The 23,076-nt window shown below is 44.3% G+C and overlaps 1 protein-coding gene across 1 annotated transcript in view; it reads right to left on the bottom strand.

Annotated features, from left to right (window-relative positions):
- The window catches only part of MTMR10 (myotubularin related protein 10), a 144,446-nt gene that overhangs the window by 90,967 nt on the left and 30,403 nt on the right, over positions 1–23,076 (bottom strand). Inside the window, 2 exon segments of the mRNA XM_029575968.1 lie at positions 7,819–7,961; positions 9,683–9,755. Of these exon segments, the coding sequence (XP_029431828.1) occupies positions 7,819–7,961; positions 9,683–9,755 (216 nt within the window).

Here is a 23,076-nt window from a genome sequence, read left to right as displayed (position 1 = left end):
CCTGGTGAAACTGAGGAAGACAAAGAAATAAATCAAAAAAGCAAAAGGACAAGCAGAAGAAAGGATTGCCAAAGAAATAAAGAGGAGACAAAACATTTTTCAAATATATAAGAGAAAGAAGGAAAGCCCGAAGTGGTTTAGTGAAATTGAAGGACCGTTATAGGTTGACAAGACCATACAAGGGAATGGACCAGACACAAATCCTTTTACAGAAGAATATGTATGGGAAGAGCTAGGAAAACTGAACATGGACACATCCTTGGGGGCTGGATGAGGTACAACCCAGGATACTAAGAACTCAGAGATGTCCTGGCTGGTCCGCTAAATGACCTGTTCAATAGATCCCTGGAAACAGGAGTGGTGCCGCAAGACTGGAGAAGAGTGGTTGTGGTTTCACTTCATAAGAGTGGTAGCAGAGAGGAGGCTGGAAACTGCAGGCCACTTAGCTCCACCTTGGAGGTGGGAAAATTAATGGAGACGCTGCTGAAAGAAAGGATACTGAACTATCTACAATCCAGTAAGTTGCTGAACCTGAGGCAGCATGGATTCACCAGAGGACGGACCTGTCAGTCAAATCTGATTGACTAGAGAATTGGATTGAAGAACACCACTCAATGTCATTTATTTGGATTTCAGCAAAGCTTTTGATACTGTTCCACATAGGAGGCGTATGAATAAAATTAGAAGCTTGGAAGTGAGCGCCAAGGTGGTGGCGTGGATTATAAACTTGTTGACTGATAGACTGTGTAATGGTAAATGGAACCTACTCTGAAGAGACAGCTGTGTTAAGTGGAGTACCACAAAGATCGGTATTGGAACCGGTTCTGTTCAGCATCTTTGTGAGCGATATTGTGAAAGGGATAGAAGGTAAAGTTTGTCTATTTGCAGATGATACCAACATCTGCAATAGAATGGACATGCTTGAAGGAGTAGAGAGAATGAAAAGTAATTTACAAAAGCTTAAAGAGTGGTCAAAGTTGGGATTCAATGCCAAGAAGTGCAGAGTCATGCATCTGGGATGTGGTAATCTAAAAGAGCTGTATGTAATGGTGGGGAAGGCTGATATGCATGAACCGAGCAGAATCTTGGGGTGGTAAGTGTCTGGTGATCTGAAGATGGCGAAGCAAAGTGACAAGGTGAAGGCTAAAGCCAGAAGAATGCTGGGCTGCATAGAGAGAGGAATAACCAGTAAGAAAAAGGAAGTGCTGATGCCCTTGTACAGGTCCTTGTTCAGTTCTGGAGCCCTTATCTCAAAAGGGATAAAGACAGAATGGAGGTGGTCCAGAGAAGGGCTACCAAAATGGTATGGGTCAGTATCAGAAAACCTATAAAGAGAGATGAAGGATATGAATATGTATACCCTGGAAGAGAGGAGGTGATATGATACTGACCTTCAGATACCTGAAAGATTTTAATGATGTATAAACATCAAACCTTTTCCATTGGAAAGAAATCAGAACTAGGGATCACAAAATGAAACTCCAGAGAGGACATCTCAGAACCAACATCAGAAAATATTTCTTCATGAAGAAGGTGGTGGATGCCTGGAATGCCCTAGAGGAAAAATCCATAAACTATTAATTAAAAAACAATAGTAGCTTGAGATTTATTTAATGTTTGGGTACTTGCCAGGTACTTGTGACTTGGATTAGCTATTGTTGGAAACAGGATACTGGGCTTGATGGACCCTTGGTGAGACATACTATGGCAATTCTTATGTTATGTTCTTATGCTGTCCTGGTGTCGTCATCCGGTCGTCAAGGGACATAGCTGTCTCTCTAAGCTTGCAGAGCTTTTGGATAGTACGCCTGCGAAGCTCTTCCCGAGCATTGCTCTGCAGTTGATTTAGCTTCCTGTTGCGGAGCAGTACATAAAGGAGGATGAAATCGGAAGTTCTAACAAATTAAAGGGCATGGCCTCCGCCATTCATCTAATAAAACCAGTAAAGGAAAGGTCCATAGGAGGGGACTTCCTTCTCTGGAGGAGGAGAGGGTTTGGAGGAAAGTTATATTGATCTCTCTTTGTCAGAGGTATCACCGGAACTATAGTTACCTTGAAGTGAATTCAGAGTCAGACCCCTGCCTAGTAACCAGTGGTGAAGACCCACACATGGCATCAGAGAATGGTACACTAGTCTATTTGGAATCCAAGGAACTCTGGTATCTCAGGGAAGCTTCCTCCCCGAAGGACCAGAATTCATTATCCAGGTGGCCACCATTGGCACCGGAACCAGTGGATGGCCACCAGGCAGCCAAAGGATCTCTAGCTGTAACTCAATTTCATCCTTTGCTAGTCCTGATGTCCTTGAGAGCACAAAGGCCTCAGTGTCTTATTCAAAACCTGCTGTACCTTTTCATCCAGCTCCTCCTCAAAGAAAGCAGTTGCCAATACTGCCTGCAATGCAGGAGGGATGGCCACATCTTTATGTAGACCAAAAGATGTATTGGTGGCTGACACCGGGACCCCTGTAGACTCGTGCGATTACTGGGTCTTTGGTGAGGATAAGCTCTCCTTTCCACAGGACAACTTGGGGGGGGGGGTTCTCAGCCACCGATGGAACATACCTACTCCCAGCATTGCGAACCAACGGAGGCCGAAGCTTCTTTGCCATCACTCGATGCTGGTGTTGAGGAAGTGGAACCAGACACCTTCTCCAAGTAGGAAGAGGCAGGTGATAGCTTGTCTCTCTGGTCCCTACTGAAACCAGACATGCATGCCCCACCCTTGATGTCAAGGAATCACCAGCATCCAGGTGCAGCTCCCTGGTCCTTCAATTTTGACGTCTCTGATGCCAATTGATCTGTCTTCTGATAGCAGAAGTATTTTCCCAACAGTTCCAGGCGGGAACGTTGTCCTTTTAAAGTCATGGTCATGCAAGGGCAACATCTTTGGATGTTATGTGATGCCCCCAAACACAGAATGCATCATGGGGATCTGTGATAGACATAACCCTGGCACACTGAAGGGCATTGTTGGCAGCCGCTGGTCTGCTTACCTGTGGCCAGTTTGATTTCACTTTTCTTGTTTTCCAAGTTGATGACTGGACACGGAAGGCGAAATGGAAACTTAGTAAAACAAATCGAAAAACCTAACTAGGGAACTACAAGGAGAAGAAACAAGACTGCGGGACACTGCAACAAGCAATTTATTTATTTGTAAAGTTTTCTATACTGGTGTTTGGACCAGGGACAGTCACATCGGTTTAATAATTCCTGCAAGACTTTTCACCCAAAGAACACAAGAAGCAGAACAGCAAGGAACCGCGATCAGTGGGATCCACAGAAAAGAAGAGACCAAAGGGGCCCCTCCGTGGACGTGTGGTATACTGGCATGCCCAGTCAAAACTCTAGAAACTTTGATGTAAAAGTTTCAGGCCAGGCTGCATCACGTGATGTCAGCCACATCTGAGGATTACCATCCTGCTTGTCCTCAGAGAAAATAATTTTTGATCCTAGACATCTTTTGAATTGTTCTTTAACCAGTGTTTGGGATGTTTTATTTAGAAAGGGTACATATGAATGCTCTAATCATTCAACAAACATGAAGGGATAGAGAGAAATTATTAACTTTCATTTTCTAATTTGGGGCAAAGTTTCAAGAAATATACATAATAGTACATTAATGGTCAATTATTGATGTAGCAGAAACGCTTTCGATGGAACTAAGATTCTTAAAAGGATCAAAAGTATAAATATAAAACATATCATTCAATATGCTTGCAATCTGTTTAAAGTCATTGGGTAAAAAATGAATTAGGATATCAAAAAATATTTAATCCAAAAAATGTTAAAGACAAGAGGCAGCATTTAAATTAATTTGGCAAACACTATTTGAACAACATGATTTGGAATCAACTTAAACACCTTCAGTTGTTGAATGAACTGGGCTAAATCACTTATTAGCAAATAAGAATTTTAATCTAGGATGCCATGATTTTTTACAAGTTCAGATAAAAGAAGACTAAGGGCATGAAAGTCATTTCAGAATTGGAAAAAAAAATCCAGCAGAGGAATATTAGGAAGTGCCAATGAATAGTCCTGTTGTTCACCCTTTACTGAACTCCATTCAGTTGGCAGGCTTAAACGAGTTTGGAACTTGATGTAATTGCCAGAGAAAACTTGTTATTCAAAAATGTCCACAAGCAGTACAAGAATTTCAGCTTCCTAACCCTAGGGTAACTTCAGGTTAAAATCTACACTAGAATCTATAGATCCCTAAATATTTCCATTTTTAGTTTGATGGTTGAGAAAGAGACTCCACCCAATGAAAGATGACATTCCAGTATTGCAGGTGCTGTCAGTATTCTTAACTGAAGAACACTAAATTCAAGACCATGGACATGCAGCCAGATTTCTAGTAAAATAATAATTTGTAGGTACACTGGTTTCATCTATAAATATGCACTCTGAAGTGAATTTTAAAAGCCCAACGCACGCATTAATTAGGGGATGCGCGAAGAAGTTGGGCTCATGCACACAGAGTAGTTTTTAAAAGCTGCAGAGACATGCATGTATCTTCCGCAGCACGAAAATCTGGAAAGTTTTCAAAAAGGGGCGGGGCACGGGTGTTGCGTGCGCGAAAATACTGACACGAGCTGGAATGCACCAAGGCCTCTTGCTGTGTAATTTTACTTCTGCTATGGATGACGAGCAAGTTAAAAACAAAAAGGAAAACTAGGCAGATCTGTGGGGTTTTAAGGCTATTAAACCTGGGAGGTTTGGAAGATCTCTCTCAACTGGGCGAAATGGGGACAAAGTGGTAAAACTGGGAATAGTGACAGTGCACACCCCTTTTAAAATATCTCGGTTTACGCAGTAGGAGTGGCATTTGTGCACACATGCGTGTGCCCACTTAAAATTTCGTGCACACAGCCAGGCTATTTCATAACACGCGTGCATATGTTATAAAATGGCTGCATCCCTGGGTGTGGGTCGACATATGCGCGCAAATGTGCACATGCATGCCGGTTTGAAAGTTACCGTCCTTGGGGCTAATTTTCAGCGGTCCTTGGAGGTTACACAAGATACAAGCAGACTTCCCCCAGAAGTTCACTTTGAACATATATGTGTGTGTGCATATTTATCCATATACTCTTTAAAATTGAAAGTATGTGCATAAATGCTATCCCCGCCCCCAACTCCGTCCCTTGGAATGCTTCTTTCCAGTGAGTGTAGGACATATGGCATCACTTCTGCACGTAATTTATACATACGACTCCCTGCTCCCCCGCCACCCTCAGAAATTCTCAAAATCCCATTTACATGTATAAAACTGGCACAGAATTTTCTAAATTCTCTCAGTGCATGTAAGATTGTAATTATTACCAAAAACCTAAAGCAGTATATGTCTAAGGTTGTTAGGATAAATAATTAATAGTAGACTACTGGGGTCTTCATGAGCCAAAAATTTCTCAAATAAAAAAATAAAAAAAAGAAGATGATCTTGGTAACCAGCATTACTGCTCTGTCTTTGTAGAAATGGCTTGCATTTTGTATTAAGTGATATTTCATTCAGTTGTTATATGTTGACTTTATATTGTGATATTGTTGTCGTTTTATTGTTGTACACTGCACTGGCCAGGTTTACCTGAGAGTGCAGTATTTAAGAAATTGAAAATAAACACTTATGATCTTGAAATTGTTTCCAATACAAGTTGGAAGGCATTAAAGCCTATAAAGTAAATTTTAAAAGCTTTACGCGTGCAAAAGTTTGCATATACACATGCAAGTAGCTGCTATGCACATACTGCATATTTTATAAAAGCTGCAAATATGCATGACTATACATGTAAAAAAGTGGCAGACTAAAGGCATTCCAGGTTGAGGCTAACATGGACTCGTATACCTTTTCCAACATGCTCACATATTTTACACCCGCTAATTATCTGATGCAACTGATAATAAACATGCTTATTATGTACTGCTGACTGGGAAGCAGGTATGGGTAAATTGGGGGGGGGGGGGGGGGGGGAGTTCAGGCTGAAGAACCAGGAGGTTCTCAAGGGCCTGGAGAATGACTGGTAAAACTGGTAATCTTCTTGATGCACACGTTATAAAATTGGCTGAATTACGCAAGCAAAATCGGGACTTATGCAAGTAAGTTCTCATTTACTTTCATGCGTAAATTATATGCACATATACATTTAAAATAGGTGGGTAAAGTATGTGCATTCAATGCATTGAAATACATGGTTTCACTGCATCATATGTATGTGTGTAGGCCTACATACATGTGCACATTAAGTAGCAAATATATGAATGTGAAACGCACATATTATAAAATACTATAGTAAATTGTGTACACGTTTCAAAGTTATCATCCAAGTATGCATGCTGCAATGATTTTGTCTCCAGTTTTAGAGTGTGGGTGACGGTCAAAGAGTAATTCAAGGGCAAAACCAGACATTCAGTGAGGTCAATGGCACTGTACCAAGAATGAAATTGGACAGACATTATGGGTCTACTGGTATTTATCTGTCATATTCTATGTAAATCCTGTTTCAATCTGAAAATATTTGCTACTGCACCACAAATATAAACAAATGTCAACCACTGCCATTTTAATGAGTTCCTTTAGAGGTACACCTGTGTATATATTAATGGAGAAGGTACAGAGAAGGGCTACCAAAATGATAAGGGGAATGGAACAACTCCCCTATGAGGAAAGACTAAAGAGGTTAGGACTTTTCAGCTTGAAGAAGAGACGACTGAGGGGGGATATGATAGAGGTGTTTAAAATCATGAGAGGTCTAGAACGGGTAGATGTGAATCGGTTATTTACTCTTTCGGATAGTAGAAAGACTAGGGGGCACTCCATGAAGTTAGCATGGGGCACATTTAAAACTAATCGGAGAAAGTTCTTTTTTACTCAACGTACAATTAAACTCTGGACTTTGTTGCCAGAGAATGTGGTTCGTGCAGTTAGTATAGCTGTGTTTAAAAAAGGATTGGATAAGTTCTTGGAGAATAAGTCCATTACCTGCTATTAAGTTCACTTAGAGAATAGCCACTGCCATTAGCAATGGTTACATGGAATAGACTTAGTTTTTGGGTACTTGCCAGGTTCTTATGGCCTGGATTGGCCACTGTTGGAAACGGGATGCTGGGCTTGATGGACCCTTGGTCTGACCCAGTATGGCATTTTCTTATGTTCTTATGTGTATATATTAATAGTGTTTTAATAGCAGCATAATAACAAAAGATCAAGAAACTCTAATCTGCATCATAAGGGAATCAAAATGATTTACATCTAGAATAAAATAGGGTTGGTACTTTCTATTTACATGAAATTATAAGCTTTAACAAGATAAGAAAACACAAGATATGCAGTAATAATGCTTATTACATGCTTCCTGCCAACTTCTGCTAATGTTCTTTAATGTCCACTGGGTTTAATGTTTAACTGGGGGAAAGAAGAGTTGCTAGAGCTGGGTTTTCCCCATAAGTCATAGGTCAAGCCAATCTTAGGGAAAAAGGTAGTTTAAAAAAAAAAAAAAAAGGGAGAACCTTCCAGAGACAAATGCAAGGAACCTTCATCTCTGATCTTCCCTTTCTCTATTCCCTGTACCCCTTGTCATTGTTCTATGATAGGAACCAGGAGTTAGGAGGTCAGGCCATATTAAGGTTTGGATAATAAGAGTGAAAACACGCTGGAGAAAAAAAGCATGAGGAAAAAAAAAAAGTAATATCATTAGGTTGTTGTACCATTTAACTACTATTTAAACAAATCTGCATAATGCTTAATATTTTCTGCCATGACAAAAAACCTGGAACCCTGACACAAAAATTCTCTGTTTTCCTTAAAACAATGTTTCATTACCTTTTTTGCACTTTCAGGGCCTGCTTCATCAAAGCGAAACCGAACAATACGAAAGTCCTTGCAATAAATTATTAACTCCGTTGGATTAAATTTAAGTTTCTGGTTGGGAAAGAGTACTTTCTGTTTCCTCTTTGTGTCATTTACTGCAAACAAAAAAGGCAATCAAATAAAAAAAAAGATTGGCTTTAAGGAAATATAAGAAACATAATAGACACACAATTACATTAATGAGCTTCACACCTAGGGGGTAACACTTAAAAGCTTTTACATGTGTAAATGGCTTTTTGAAAATTACCCCAACAGTAGTGCGCGAAAAAGTATGCATGGAAGCAATTTTGTGCATATTTATACGCTTAGTACAAAGGTGTTCCCGGGGCAGAACTGGGCTGGGGAAACCATTTATGCACTCCCTTGATTTCCAAGAGCATCTGCATGCACATTTATACCCGCTTCCAAGCAGGCATAAAATGTATGTGTGTGTATGCCGCAGAAGGGTACACATGTACCAATTTTCAAAGTGGACGTTGCGCATAAGTCCACTTTGAAAATAAGGACTGAAATCCTCATGTACTTTTTACACATGGACTGTAGCCCTACATGGGCTGTTATAAAATTAAGCTCCCAGTATTAAAGGATAAACTATGGGTTTAGCAAAAAAACAAATTGGTCAAAGGTCTCCCACGGGAAGGAATATCAAAATTTCTAAATTGGATTCTTCTTAATTCGCTAATTCATAGTGAATTACTAATATAGTATTTCCATCTACACAGTAATATACACAATTATGCAATATATTTTAGTATATTCACACAATTAAAAGTGAGTAAAAAGGCAGAGATTGTGTGTGTGATATGAACTTAAGGTCACAACTTTGAATGGAATTCTATACATTAGGAAATAGATACCTCTTAAAAGGAATATCTTTCACCCCTTTCCACATTCATAATACCACCAGATTTGGCAACTAATTGGAATGGCAGATTTTACAGTATGAATCATGCATATATTTGTTAATTAAGGGCACGGAATGGCACCCAATTGAATTTTTGTCCATCATGTAAATTCATTTAGCAATTCAAGTACAGCTTTGTTCAATTGTTAACATGACTCTTTCACTAAGTAGTTTTAGATAAGGCTCCACTTATGGCTTTCAATGAATAGACAAAGGGCCTGACTTTTCAAAGCCTTTTCCCATAGACAGCAAATAAAAAAAAAAAAAATCTTAAATAAATAAATCAGGCTCACAATGTTAATGCGACAGAACATTTAAAAAAAAAAAAAAACAAACCAGTTTTAAAAATACCTTTCAAAAAAATCCTATAAATAAAATATGGGTGGGACTATTTTACATGGCCCAGCTTTGCTTATTTATAAAATTAAATCATTCTCCAGTGTGTATGAAGTGGTAACCACAGTAACAAACAGTAAAATGATGGGCATTTTGACGTCAACATATAAGGCGATATCACTGATGAAATAGGAAAGTCTCATCTTCTGTGTTAATTCCAGAATTGTTGCTAACCAGGGCTAATTTTCTGCCCCTTTCTGAATGCCAGCAAATGTCTTCCTTTTTCACACTAACTGGTGTGAAGGTAGAGGCCACTGCTAGCCCTGACCTAGTATCTTTTTTTTTCTTTTAATAAATAAAATAGGTTCTTTAGCTAACCAGTATCTCAGCAACAGTAAAATGCTATGTATGAAAGCAGCAAAACTATCTGCAAGGCAAATTCAGCAAATTAACAAAATTCATGGCTAGACAGTAAAGTGGCCTTTCTGGCTCCATCATCATCCGGTGAGTCACACCAACAGCAAAATGAGGCTTATAGAGTCATTTAAAGGACAGTTTTTTGGTCTGTGTACATACCTATGACAATTTGTTCAATACATGTAAGTGGAACATCATGTTCACCCAGGAGATGGTTTTTGTAATAGAATTTCTGAAAGAGGAAAATATGTTCGTTGTACACATTAATACTTCATTTCATTTTTCTTTTCATTTATTAAATTTGATAATTTGCTTATTAATTCCGGCATCTAGTAGGATTACAATAAGAACAAATAAAAAAGTTCCATATAATGACATTTCACGAATCAGAAATGGCTTGGGCAGGAATAATCACAGAATTAAACAAGATAATACATTTTTGGGAGGAAGGGGAGTGGAGGCCTGGTAGTTTTCTCCTTTTATACTTCTAGCTCAGTCAGAACTAGGGTTAGGACCTGGCATCATGAGTTTATTCATATCTACCAGCATATTTTACACCCCTGTTTTTACATCCCTCTCCCATTCATGGACAAGTTAACATGGCGATAGTCCCCAAGCAGAGCTCATGCAACTATGCTCCCTTTGAAGCGTATAATTATGGTCCCAGAGTCTAGCTGCTAGGTGGCACTGTTGAGCAACAAGCAGAGGTTTCCTTGGTCTTGGCCCAGAAATTGAACTAAGTCCTTTGCATGGTGGTGTGAAGCAGTGCCGCTGAGTCACCTAGCCAACCCAAGATTATTAAAATGTTTTAAGGTGTAAAAGTTCACAAATCAACAGTTTGAAATACCCACAGTACCTGAATGTAACTCATCTTGAGGTACCAATGAAAAGGTGTGATTAACTCTAAGAGGATGGTGTAGTTTCTGGATTGCAAAATCTGAGGCAACAGTTTTACCAGAGGTAGATCTTGTCAATCAAATGTGATCTATTTCTTTGATTGGGTGACCAGAGAGTTGAATCAAGGGAGAGTGCTAAATGTACTTGGATTTCAGTAAGGCTTTTGACACACTTCCGCATAGGGCACTTATAAATTAAGCACGCTTGGTATGGGACCTCGAGTGACTGATTGGGTTAGAAACTAGCCGTGTGGGAGGCCACAAAGGGTAGCGGTAAATGGAGCTTACTCTGAGGAGAGGGACAATACTAGCGGTGTTCTGCAAGGTTTGGTAATTGGACTAGTTCTTTTCAACATTTTCTATTGAACACGTACAAGAGGCCCCTGCCCCAATGGTCGGCAAAGGCATCTGTGGCTTGTTTGCCATCCCCCCTGTACAGGGTGAAGAACTGTGTCACCTTGCTGTTGCAGGAGGTGGCAAAGAGATCCATTTCTGGGTTTCCCCAGAGACGGAAGATCCGGTCCGCCACTGCTGGATTCAGGGACCACTCGGGTCGGAAGGCCTGACTGAGGCAGTCCGCCACAACATTCTCCGTCCCCACAAGGTACATGGCTCGGAGCAGCATGTCCTGAGACTAACCCCATGACCAAATCTGAACTGCTTCCTGACATAGGAGGAACAATTCCGTACCGCCTTGTTTGTTGATGTACTACATTGCCACCTGGTTGTCGGTCTGGATCAAGACCGCCTTGTTGGACAAGTGATCCCAGAACATCCAAAGCATATAATGAATCGCTCGAAGCTCCAGGAAGTTGATCTGGCACGGAGTTTCCTGAGCAGACCACTGACCCTTTGTGCGGAGGCCCTCCACATGGGTGCCCCATCCCAGGGTCGACTCATCCGCAGTGAGTACAATCTGGGAAGGGGGAGACTGGAAAGGAACCCCCTGTTCCAAGTTGGGCAGGCTCCCACCAAAACAAGGTGGCCTGGAGTGGCTGAGTAACACGGATGCACACGTGGAAGTTCTGGGTGGCTTGCCACCAGTGGGACCGCAGGGTCCACTGAGCCCTGCGCATACACAAGCGAGCCAGAGATGTAACATGGTCAGTGGCCGTCATGTGACCCAGGAGATGGAGCATGAGGCGGGCGAAGATCTGCCAGCTACGGTGAACTATACCCGCGAGGGATGTCAGAGCGAGCACCTGATCTCGGAGCAGATAAGCTCTGGCCTGAATAGTGTCCAGCCGAGCACCGATGAAGCTCAACTGCAGCAATGGGGTCAGATAGGACTTCGGGTAGGAGATGACAAACCCGGGGAACTCCAGCACCTGAATGGTCATGTACACAGACTGAAGCGTTCCCTCCTGGGAATCGCTCTTGACCAACCAGTCGTTCAAATAGATGGCAAAGGTACGCTCCTACCGCTGTCAGGCACTTGGTAAAGACACAAGGGGCTGAAGCTAGGCTAGATGGCAACACCTTGTATTAGAAATGCCTCTCACCCACAACAAACCAAAGATACTTCCTGTGGCTGGGGAAGATTTCAATGTGGGGATATGCATCCTTGAGATTGAGGGAGCAGGAGGGGAATCAGGGTGCCAAGAGAGACCATTTTGAACTCTTCTCTTTTTAGAAACCGGTTCAAAGTTCTGAGGTCCAGAATAGGGCGGAATCTCCCTGTTCTCTTTGGAACCAGGAAATAGCGAGAATAGAACCCGTTTCCTTGCTGCCAGAGTGGGACAGGTTCCACTGCTCCGGCCGTTATGAAGGCGAAGAGCTCTGTCAAGAGTATTTCCTGATGCGAGGACCGACCTCAAGAGGGGCATGGGAGAGTGTCCATGGGAATACCCATAAGAACACAAGAAATTGCCATGCTGGGTCAGACCAAGGGTCCATCAGGCCCAGCATCCTGTTTCTAACAGAGGCCAAACCACAAGAACCTAGCAATTACCCGAACACCAAGAAGATTCCATGCTACTGATGGAATTAATAGCAGTGGCTATTCCCTAAGTAACCTTGATTAATAGCAGTTAATGGATTTCTCCTCCAAGAACTTATCCAAACCTTTTTTGAACCCAGCTACACTAACTGCACTAACCACATCCTCTGGCAACAAATTCCAAAGCTTAATTGTGCTTTGAGTGAAAAAGAATTTTCTCCAATTAGTCTTGCTAACTTCATGGAATGCCCCCTAGTCCTTCTATTATCTGAAAGTGTAGATAACCGATTCACATCTACTCATTCAAGACCTCTCATGATCTTAAAGACCTCTATCATATCCCCCTCAGCCGTCTCTTCTCCAAGCTGAACAGCCCTAACCTTTTCAGCCTTTCCTCATAGGGGAGCTGTTCCATCTCCTTTATCATTTTGGTTGCCCTTCTCTGTACCTTCTCCATTGCAACTATAACTTTTTTAAGATGCGGCGACCAGAATTGTACACACTATTCAAGGTGCGATTTCACCATGGAGCGATAGAGGCATTATGACATTTTCTGTTTTATTAACCATTCCCTTCCTAATAATTCCTAACATTGTTTGCTTTTTTGACTGCTGCAGCACACTGAGCTGACGATTTTAAAGTATCATCCACTATTTATTTATATACCTTCTTTCGGTTTCGCCATCACAACGGTTTATAAAGTATCGATGTTTAACAGAGTGTCTATGATGCCTAGATCTTTTTCCTGGGTGGTAGCTCTTAATATGGAACCTAACATTGTGTAACTACAGCAAGGGTTATTTTTTCCTATATACAACACCTTGCAATTGCCAACATTAAATTTCATCTGCCATTTGGATGCCCAATCTTCCAGTCTTGCAAGGTCCTCCTGTAATGTATCACAACCCGCTTGTGATTTAACTACTCTGAATAATTTTGTATCGTCCGCAAATATGATAACCTCACTCATCTTATTCCTTTCCAGATCATTTATAAATATATTGAAAAGCACCGGTCCAAGTACACTGGTTACCCTTTTCCACTGAGAAAATTGAGCTGATACCCTCGATAAACGATGGAGAGAACCCACTGGTATGAGGTGACACTGCACCTGCGCCCCATAAAGAACCACAGCCGGCCTCCAATCAGAGGGCTTGACGTCGAGTATATGGACAGTTGGATTATGCAGCCGAGCCCCTACACTGGGGCTCGGCTGCTGTCTAGAGCAGCCCCTAGAACTCACCCATTGAGCACGGGTGGCCAGAGGATATTTCCTCTAGTGCTAAAAGGGCTTCCACGAGCCAATCACGAGGATTTCCTGGCTGAGGACGGTCCGATGTACTGGTCGACAATGCTGTAGGGTCTCATGGTGGTCCTTCAACTGAGCCACAGCATCTCTGACTTTGTAACCGAAAAGGTTCTCGCCAGTGCTTGGGAGGTCCGCGACTTTCTCCTGGACCTCCGATTGGAGATCCAAGGCTCGGAGCCAGGCCATTCTGTAGGCACCCATGCCCACAGCTTCCACCCAAGCAGACGTTTCAATTACTTCATAGGTGGTGTGCACCTCATGCTTGCCACATTCCAAGCCCTGCTGCACAAGAGCCATAAAAAGGTGTACTGCTGGGGCAGATGCTCGGATAACTCCTGGACTTATTTCCAGAGGTTCCAAGAATACTGTATCACATAACTGGTAGGAAGCAATTCAGGCAATCAGCATGATGGCCTGAAATATTTTCCTGCCCAGTGCATCCATCACTCTTGTGCTCTCGGCCCGGAGGAGTGGAGGTGGGGGTACGGGAACGTTTGGCCTTCTTAAGTGCAGATTCTATCACAACAGACTGATGTGGGAGTTGACACCTCTCAAACCCTGTTGTACCAGGTAGACCGCATCCGCCTTCCTATTCACCAGAGGCACGAAGATGGGGAATTCTAAGGAGCACCTCCTTGAAGCATCAACGAATTGGAGAACCTCCAGCATCCTCTTCCATTAGAAGCTGGAATGGAATGGTTTCTGCCATGGCCCGGATGAAATCCGCAAAGGTTAAGTCGGGGACTGGCACCGCTCCTTTGGAGGAGATGTGTCTGAGGGAAGATCTCTGGAGTCCTCGGATGAGGACTCTGAAGCCTCATCCCCCAATGGTCATACGGGGCATCTTCTTCACTGAGATCACCCAGAGACATCAGTGGAGGACCCCTGCCCAGGTGCTTCGGTTTGGGCACCAAGGGCACAGAGGGTTCCGGGGTCCCCAACAGACCCGGAACAGGGAACGCTGGTTGTGGAACCAAAGGCCTTCAAAGTGCCATGGGCTGCGCCAGGCCCTCCTCTGAGGAGGAACCCAAATGGTAATTGCTCCAGATGGAGGTGGCAATGGTAGCCATGGGGGCATCAATGGACCCTCGGGCACCAGTAGCAGCTACGTGGGGAGGATGCCTAGAAGGACAGAGGAACTCCAGCAGCGGTGCTAGCATCAAGGGTGCAGGCTCTGGCACCAGTAGGAGCACTGGTAGGGCCAGAGGCTCAATGCCCTGAAAGGCTTGGAGCACTGCCAATTGCACCCTACAATCCAACTCCTCTTGGATGTCCGCCAATGACAGAACAGATGGAGGAGTGAGAGGCATCACCAGATCTCCCTCAAAGCCCTGAGGGAGATTGCTGCCTGGCACTGGTATCAGTGGGGGAACGTCTGGAACTCCCAGATTCGATGGAGGTCAAAGCCTTCTCTTCGCAGGGTTGCTTCAGGGGCATCACAGCAGGTGCCGGCCCGAGCCCAGTGCCATGCAAAGATGGTGACCGGTACTATGCTTCCGTGACTTCTCCCTGGTAATGGCTTGGTCTTTCCCCGGTGCCAAAGTGGATAGAGATGATCCCGACATCCTGGAATATGAAGACACCGATATGACCGATCTCCAACCCCTCTCTCCAGAGGGTGCCCCGGAGGGGAGTGGCAGCGAGGGCTCGGTGTTCATAGGTTCCCCGCAGCCTCTAGGAGTTGATGCCACTAATGCTGAAGGTTCAAATTTCTTGGAACTGAAGAGTTTTTCCATCTTATCTAACTGGGCAAGAAGGCCTTTGGGGGTCAACTGGTCGCAAAAACAACAGCCCTGGACGTCATGCGATGCCCCCAGGTTGAGGATACAAACCTCATGAGGGTCTGTGATGGTTACAGTCTGCGGACTCGGGGGGCACCGGTGAAAGCCTGATGAAAACCCAGACACAGAGGGCAAGACACACCGCAAAGAAGGAAAAAGAAGCTTACCGTGACGCCTACTAACTACTAGGCAGGGAGAAAGGGGACTCTGACGCAGACCAAATCTGAACCAACCAAGATTTTACCGAAAACACTGCAAAAAAGCAGAGCTCCACAATCACGAGACAATGGCTCCGCAGAAAAGTAGAGACTGTAGGGGGACCCCGCGAGGACGCATGGATAGGGGCATGCTGGGCATGCTCAGTGTGCCAGTCCAAGTTTCTAGAAACTTTGACATAAAAGTTTTCCATGCCGGGCTTTGTCTGATGATGTCACTCATGTGTGACATCATCAGACGAAGCCCGGCATCATGCTTGTCCTAGAAGAGCAGAAAGCTCTAGATGTAATGTAATGTATTAATAGTTGCTGGAGATATACTGATACAATTTCCATTTGTTTTCCATTTGGAGGATTATGAATTTCATCATCCAACTGACTAGTAATCACTGTAGTTCCTTTAAAATAGGAGTCACATGATCTTTAGCCCGTGCATCTTTTAGTTGAAAGTTTGAGCTTTTTTTTTTTTGCCAAGGATGGATAAAAACCACACCTTCTTGCTGTGCAAGATTGGTAGACACTTATCCTAAATGATATATGGCTGTTACTGCTGCAAAAGGGGCTTCCACCACATAGTGAGTCAAGGAATGCAAAGACTTATCGCAATTGACTTTTTTTTTTTATTCTTTCTTACTTCTGGAATATCTCTGTTTCTTATAATGAAAGTGTAGAGTATGTTGTGTACATCAATGAAACAAACTCCAACTTTAATGCATTTTGATTTGAATTTTTTAGATAGCAGAATGTGAAAAATGTAGAAGGATGTGAAAACGTTTACAAGGTACTGTATCAATATAGATCTATATGCATGCATATACATACATTTTCTATTATTTCATTTAATGAAATAACAGCACCAGAGATATTATGATGGAAGGGAAACAAACACTTAGAAGCCCAAAAAAAGCAAGTTTGCTTACCGTAAATGGTATTTTCCGTAGACAGCAGGATGAATTAGCCATGCTGTCTGGGAAATCCTCCTAGCAACCCGAAGCAGGAAAACTCTCAGTGCACCTGTGCTGGTGTTCCTGCGAGATTACCCAACTGTCAGTTAATAGAAAGCATACACGAGCAGCGAACAGAAGAAAACAAGGCAGAGATCAAATGAGTAAAGGGCTGTCCAGGGAGGAGGGCAGGAACGCATAGCTAATTTATCCTGCTATCTACTGAAAACACTGTTTACAATAAGCAAACTTGCTTCCCCCCCCCCCCCCTTTGATAAGCAGGCTGAATTAGCCATGCTGTCTGGGAGTAACCAGCTAATGGTCTCTTGAGCACACCTGTGACTCTAAATCAATGAGGTTATCCTTGACTCTGGCACGGGTTGAGAAGGTTGGTGTGCAAGGAAACCACCCTAAGTAGTGGACAGCTTTACATTTGACTAGTGAAGCGCAACATTGCCTCACCCATTGCTGCATTTGATCTAGCTTGTTGTCGGAGGCAATAATGAGCAGTGAAGGTATGCAGAGATGATCAAGTAGCTGCTTCGCATATGTCCAGAATCAGCACATCTTTGAGGTGAGCTATGGATGCTGCTGTGTCTCTGATTTGATGCACTTTTACTCCATCCAGGAGCCAATCCAGATGAGATGAGTAGCAGAAGTGAATACATTGAAATAACCAGTTCGCCAACGTCAGTTTAGAAACTGGCAAGCCTGGCACATTTGGGTTGAAAGAGACAAAGAGTTGAGAATTTTGCTCTGGGGATTGAGTTCTCTGTATGTAACAAGCCAGTGCCTTTTTACAATCTAAGGTGTGGAGAATTCTCTCCCGCTGGGTGCTTTGCGATTTTGGAAAGAAAAGTAGGCAAGGTGATTATCTAATTCAAGTAAAAGACTGAGATCACCTTGGGGAGAAAGGCTGAGTGGGTCCACAAGGTGACCTTATGGTAGAACTGCAAATAAGGAGAGTAGTGCACGAAAGCTTGTAGCTCGCTGACATGATGGCAACTAGGAACATGACCTTCCACATCAGATATTTCATAGTGGCAGAGTGCAGCGGTTCAAACAGCGGATGCATAAGAACATGCCATACTGGGTCAGACCAAGGGTCCATCAAGCCCAGCATCCTGTTTCCAACAGTGGCCAATCCAGGCCTTAAGAACCTGGCAAGTACCCAAAAACTAAGTATTTCTCTAGGACCAAGCTGATATCCCAGAGGCTTGGTAACTCAGGGACGAAGTCTAATTGAGACACCAATGGATGTGTCGAGATGGATTTCTCATGCATAGAGTGATGATATACTGCTATGGTACCTAGATGTACTCTAACAAAAGACACCGCTAGTCTAGAGGAATATAACACATGGAGATAATGAAGAATCTGCTCCGGAGAACTTGCGAGTGGGTTGATTGATATTGTGGCACACCAATTGGTGTATCTGTGCCATTTGCCCGCATAATTCTTTCTTGTAGATGGTTTCCTAGCAGATATGAGGATATCCTGAATGTCCGTGGAGAGGAGTAGGTGACCTAAGACCTTCTTTTCAATCTCCAAGCTGTCAGATGCAGAGAGGAGTGAAGCGGATGAAGGAGTGTGCCATCTTCCTGCAACAGAAGGCCTTCCCTGTCTCCCAAGGGAATCAGTGGTTGAATCGCTAACTGTACAAGGTAGGTGTACCACACCAGTGCAATGAGGATGAGATCTGTTTTGTCTGAGATGCATTTCTGGACCTCTCACCCTAATAGGGGTATAGCTGGGTATGCACAGAATAGGTTCTCTGTCCAGGGAACTAGAAACGCATCTCGGGTGACCCTGCACATGCTCAGGTACAAGGAGCAAAAAGGCGGCAGTTTTGTGTTGGCTTCTGTCGCAAAGAGGTCCATGCAGGGTGTTCCCCACTTCCTGAATAGCCTGCTCGCTATCTTCTGATTTAACGACCACTTGTGGGGGTGAAATATCCTGCTGTTGACTTCCGTGTTGATTCCCAGAAGATACGTCCCTTGCAACTGGATGGAGTGGCTTATTGCCCATTCCAGGATCAGCACTGATTCCTTGCAAAGCGTCTTGGAACCGGACCCTCCTTCCTTGTTTATGTAAACATGACTACTTTGTTGTTTGTGTAAATCATTACTCTCTTTCCTGTAAGGAGACAAGAGAAGGTATAGACTGTGTTTTTTGTAGCTCTTAGCTCTAGCAGGTTGATCTGGAGGTTCCTCTCCTGTGGCAATCAGAGCCGCTCCATGTGCACTTGTGCCCCACATCCTTTTGTAGATGCATTTGTTGTCATAGCAAACTGGTGTTCTGGAGTTCGAAAAGTGCTATTTCTGGAACTCGGGAGGGAAAGCCACCAGTCTATGACTGGGGGTTTCCAAGACCAATGACTGAGTCATGACAACTCACTACGACATCGGTTGGTCGAGCTGAGACAATTATGCTTTGAGCCCCTACTGTAAGTGCCTCATATGAAGGCGTGTGCAATATGACATATATAGTTGCTGCCATAGGACCCAGAATGGTAAGTATTTGACATGCTGAGGTTTGTGACTGACATTTCAAAGTGCGAGCTAGCTTGCGAAAACATAGAAATGACGGCAGAAGAAGACCAAACGGCCCGTCCAGTCTGCCCAGCAAGCTATGCACTTTTTTTTCCTCCTCCTGGTGGACAGGATCCAGAAAAGTCTGGATCCTCTCCACCAGGAGGAAAGCTTTGCAGAGCTTGGTGTTTATAAATGGTCCGATGAACCTGGGTTGGGACTTGGATGGATTTGTTGTAGTTGATTATGAATCCCAATTGATCTAAGCAGGTTATGGTCTGCAGTAGGTGTGAGTGGAGTGTTTTGGGGTTTGAAGAGACTAGGAAACAATCATCTAGGTAAGGAAATATCTTTATCCTTTTCCTGCAAATATGAGTCACAGCCACATCTAGGCATTTTGTGAACACTCTGGGAGTTAACAATAGGCCAAACAGAAGCACCTTGTATTGGTAATGTTTCATGTTCACCTGAAAGCAAAGGTACCTCCACAAAGACAGATGCATGAAGATATGGGTGTAGGCATCTTTGAGATCCAAACACATCCAGTCATCGGGTTGCACAAATAGCAGAATGGTTTTGAGATGTCATCTTGAATTTCTCTTTCCAAATAAATGTGTTTAAGGCCTGAAGGTCTAAAATAGGTCGGAGGCCACCTCCCTTCTTCGGAATGAGGAAGTATTGGGAGTAAATACACCGACTGCGCCAATGTCGAGGCAACAGTTGGATTGCATGTTGTTTGAGAAGTACTTGTACTTCCTGGCGAAGAAGAATATGGTTCTGACAATCCCAAGGAGATGGTATTAGATGGGGCAGTTGTGGTGTTAATCAGAAATTTGGTTGGTAACCGTTCTGCACCACACTGAGAACCCAGTGGTCTGGTCTGATGTGAAACAAGGACCAGGCCTGGTAGAAGGAGGATATCCTTCCACCTATCGCCGACAAAAGCTGTGGCATAGTCTCCCTCAAAAAATCTGTTGAGGCTTTGGGGTAGTGCCTTGTTTCTGCGGTTGTTGGGTTCTTGCTCGACCCCTCACTTGCGCTTGCTGCCTTTTGGTTTCGTAGGGAGGTAGCTGGTAGGGGTTAAACAGTCTGTACAGATGTCTCTGGTAGTAAGACCTCTTATAAGTGGGGTAGAATCGTTTGGAACAGTACTGTTTCATTGGGGATGTGAGAGGAGAGACTGTCGCACTCTGCTCCTTTAGTTGGGACACCATTTCTCGTAGTCTGCCCCAAATAGATTATCTCCCTTACAAGAGAGATCGGCCAGCTTCTCGTGCACATCTTCTTGGATCACACTTGCCTGGAACCAAGCAATTCTGCAGGCTGCTATGGATGCGACTGACGTCCTGGTCGAAGTGTTGAAGGCTTCATATATGATCCAAAGGAGAAAGCGTAGGCCTTCCTCCATGTCAGATTTGGTCTTCATCTGTTGTTGACCATTATTATTGGAATTTCCCCCAGGTTTCAAGCTTTGCAGACATTCAAACAGGTATTGGGTTATATAGAATTGAAGTTGCTGAATCCTGGTGTTCGGCAGGGCAGCTTGGAAAACCTTCTTACTAAAGTCATCCAGGTGTTTGTCGTCTCTCCCCGGTGGTGTATTGGCGTACAGACGTGTCTTTTTAGCCTTCTTCATGGCAGACTCAACCACTACGGAAGTAAGAGGCAGGGAGAATTTGCACATTCTGAATTTCAGATCATTTTCTCTCGAAATGGGCGGTCCTGAGAATGGGGATTCCCAGGACTTGCCCAATAGGCCGTCCAGGACCGTATTGTTGCAACCGTCCCTTCCCGACGGCTTCACTCTGCCTACCTTTCTTTCTTTGCACCTCCTCTTGCTATGGATGGATGCCTAGCTGCCACGGCATCTGCCTGCCATCCTCTCCGGCGTCCCCGGACCGGCTTGGGTGCTGCCTCCTGCCATGCTGCGCTGGTACCTTAGGGCGCATGCACCGTGCGGCCCTCACTCTTATTTCCTGCTTGGCGCAAACCTCAGGGGCGACCCCGTGATGATGTCACGCTGCCCGGATATTTAAAGCCTACGATGTTTGCTAGCCTTTGAGTTAGCAAGGGGGGAATCTTACGGATGGGTTTCGCTCTCCGTACCCAGTTACTCTGCCTCTCCAATTTTCCATTGGACTCTTAACTTTAATGGGGTACCCGCTCCTCGGGGGCCTCACTTGCTTTTCAGGTCGCTATCAGGAAACCGGTACTCGCTCCTCGAGGGTCCATGTTCCCTGACTTGCTGCCTGCTCCTACCTTCTCTTCTGCCTGGAAGGATTTGCTATCTTCAACACCAGTGAGTACTATCATCTTCACCTCAGAGCTGTTCCCTGGAACCAGGTACTCGCTCCTCGAGGGCCTGCCTCCGTTCCAGCCCTAGTGCCATCTCCTGTGTGGAACCGCTGTGTAAGTACATTACCTTCAAGCCTCTCAGCTCTCAGGTACTCGCTCCTCAAGGGCCTGCTCTCCCTATCCTGGGGTTCTCCATACTGGGGCTTTGTGCTTATTCCACTGTACTCATTCTCAGTTCTTTCCACTACAGCACTGCTACCGGAGTCGCTGTTCCAGCGCCTGACGGATACTAGCCCAGCTGGGCTACTTCTGCTGCTCACCACTGCCACCTCTGGTGGCTTCATCACATTGTCTAATAAAAGATTAATCTCTGTGTTTGTGTGTCCTAAGCTGAGCCTGACGTGACTTCCCCCCCATGGGCGTGGTCAGCTGCCACAATGTCCAAGGGTCCACCCAAACCTCATTAATTATAACACGTATGAGATGAAAGCACGGTCTGTTCTGATGGAATGTCAAAGATTTTTAGAATTCCATGGACCTCTGCTCTTGGAACAGGCAGCTTTCTTGTTTTGATTTTCAATAAGGAACCCATGATCTCAATGAATTTTGAGTACATCAAGTCCACTGGAGGTGAGGAGGGTTCTGGTGGTTGCTCCGTGGATGTTCCTGAATATGTTGGCTGGGAGTCCGGAATGTCCTTGACTCCTCTGAGACCGTTGGACTCAAGTCTTAGCAGCCACTATCATCCACCCGTGTTTCCTCAATGGAGGAAGATGGGAGGGACCGTGATATTGTCTTCTGAATCACTAGAGGATAGTCTAGCATGGTGGATAGCTGGCATAGAGGTAAAACAGCTTTGCAGAATGTCTGTAATTTGGGTCATGGCCTGTGACGCCACCCCACCCAATTTAGGATTGGAAGGAGGGCAGTCTTTGCAGGGTCGAAACTGCTTGTTCCCTGCTTTCAGAATGGGCCGTCCGTCTGGTCTTAGAAGAAGGCAGTGCCGCCAAAAGGACAGAGGAATCCGGTTCCCTGTTACGTGACTGAACATTGGATTCGGGATGGGATCTACATTTTTTCACCAGGGGTTCCTGTAGCTAAGGCTGTTCTCGCTTCCATTTAGAGACCACAGAGAGGCCTGTAAATATACTACCCCTGGAAGAGGAAGATGAAGACCCGTCTTAGATCTTCATGACATCTATGTCCATGTCCGTATAGTTCTTCCTGAGTGAAAACAACCTGTGGATCTGTACGCCATGGGGCCTGAGTGCCTTCCTTCAGTTTCTGCTTCCTGTGCGAAGGCGTAGACGAGTGATGGTCCTGTGTTGAATGGCTATCTTTCTTTTTGTCTTTTGATGCATGCTTCGATAAAGCCTGCATCAGCGCCAAGTGTCGTGGCGTGTCGTGCATCCTTCGACATTATGTGCCATGCGCCGACTTGCATTGTGCTTTGCCTTTTTTGGGGCTATTGGTTCCTGCAGGGTGGCTTTCGGTTTGGATGGTGCCGTGGGGTCTTTCGGGGGGTTTGTCTCCCGAATCCCCACTGTTAGCCTCTCTGGACGGTTTTTCTACCTATCCCTGTCCCTTGGAGACCGGGTCCAGCAATGCTGCTTGTTTACCTATTGTAGGCTTCTTAGTTTCAG

This window comes from Rhinatrema bivittatum, chromosome 13 (assembly GCF_901001135.1).
Source record: "Rhinatrema bivittatum chromosome 13, aRhiBiv1.1, whole genome shotgun sequence".
Taxonomy (NCBI): Eukaryota; Metazoa; Chordata; class Amphibia; order Gymnophiona; family Rhinatrematidae; genus Rhinatrema; species Rhinatrema bivittatum.
This window is presented reverse-complemented; position numbering and strand designations above follow the sequence as displayed.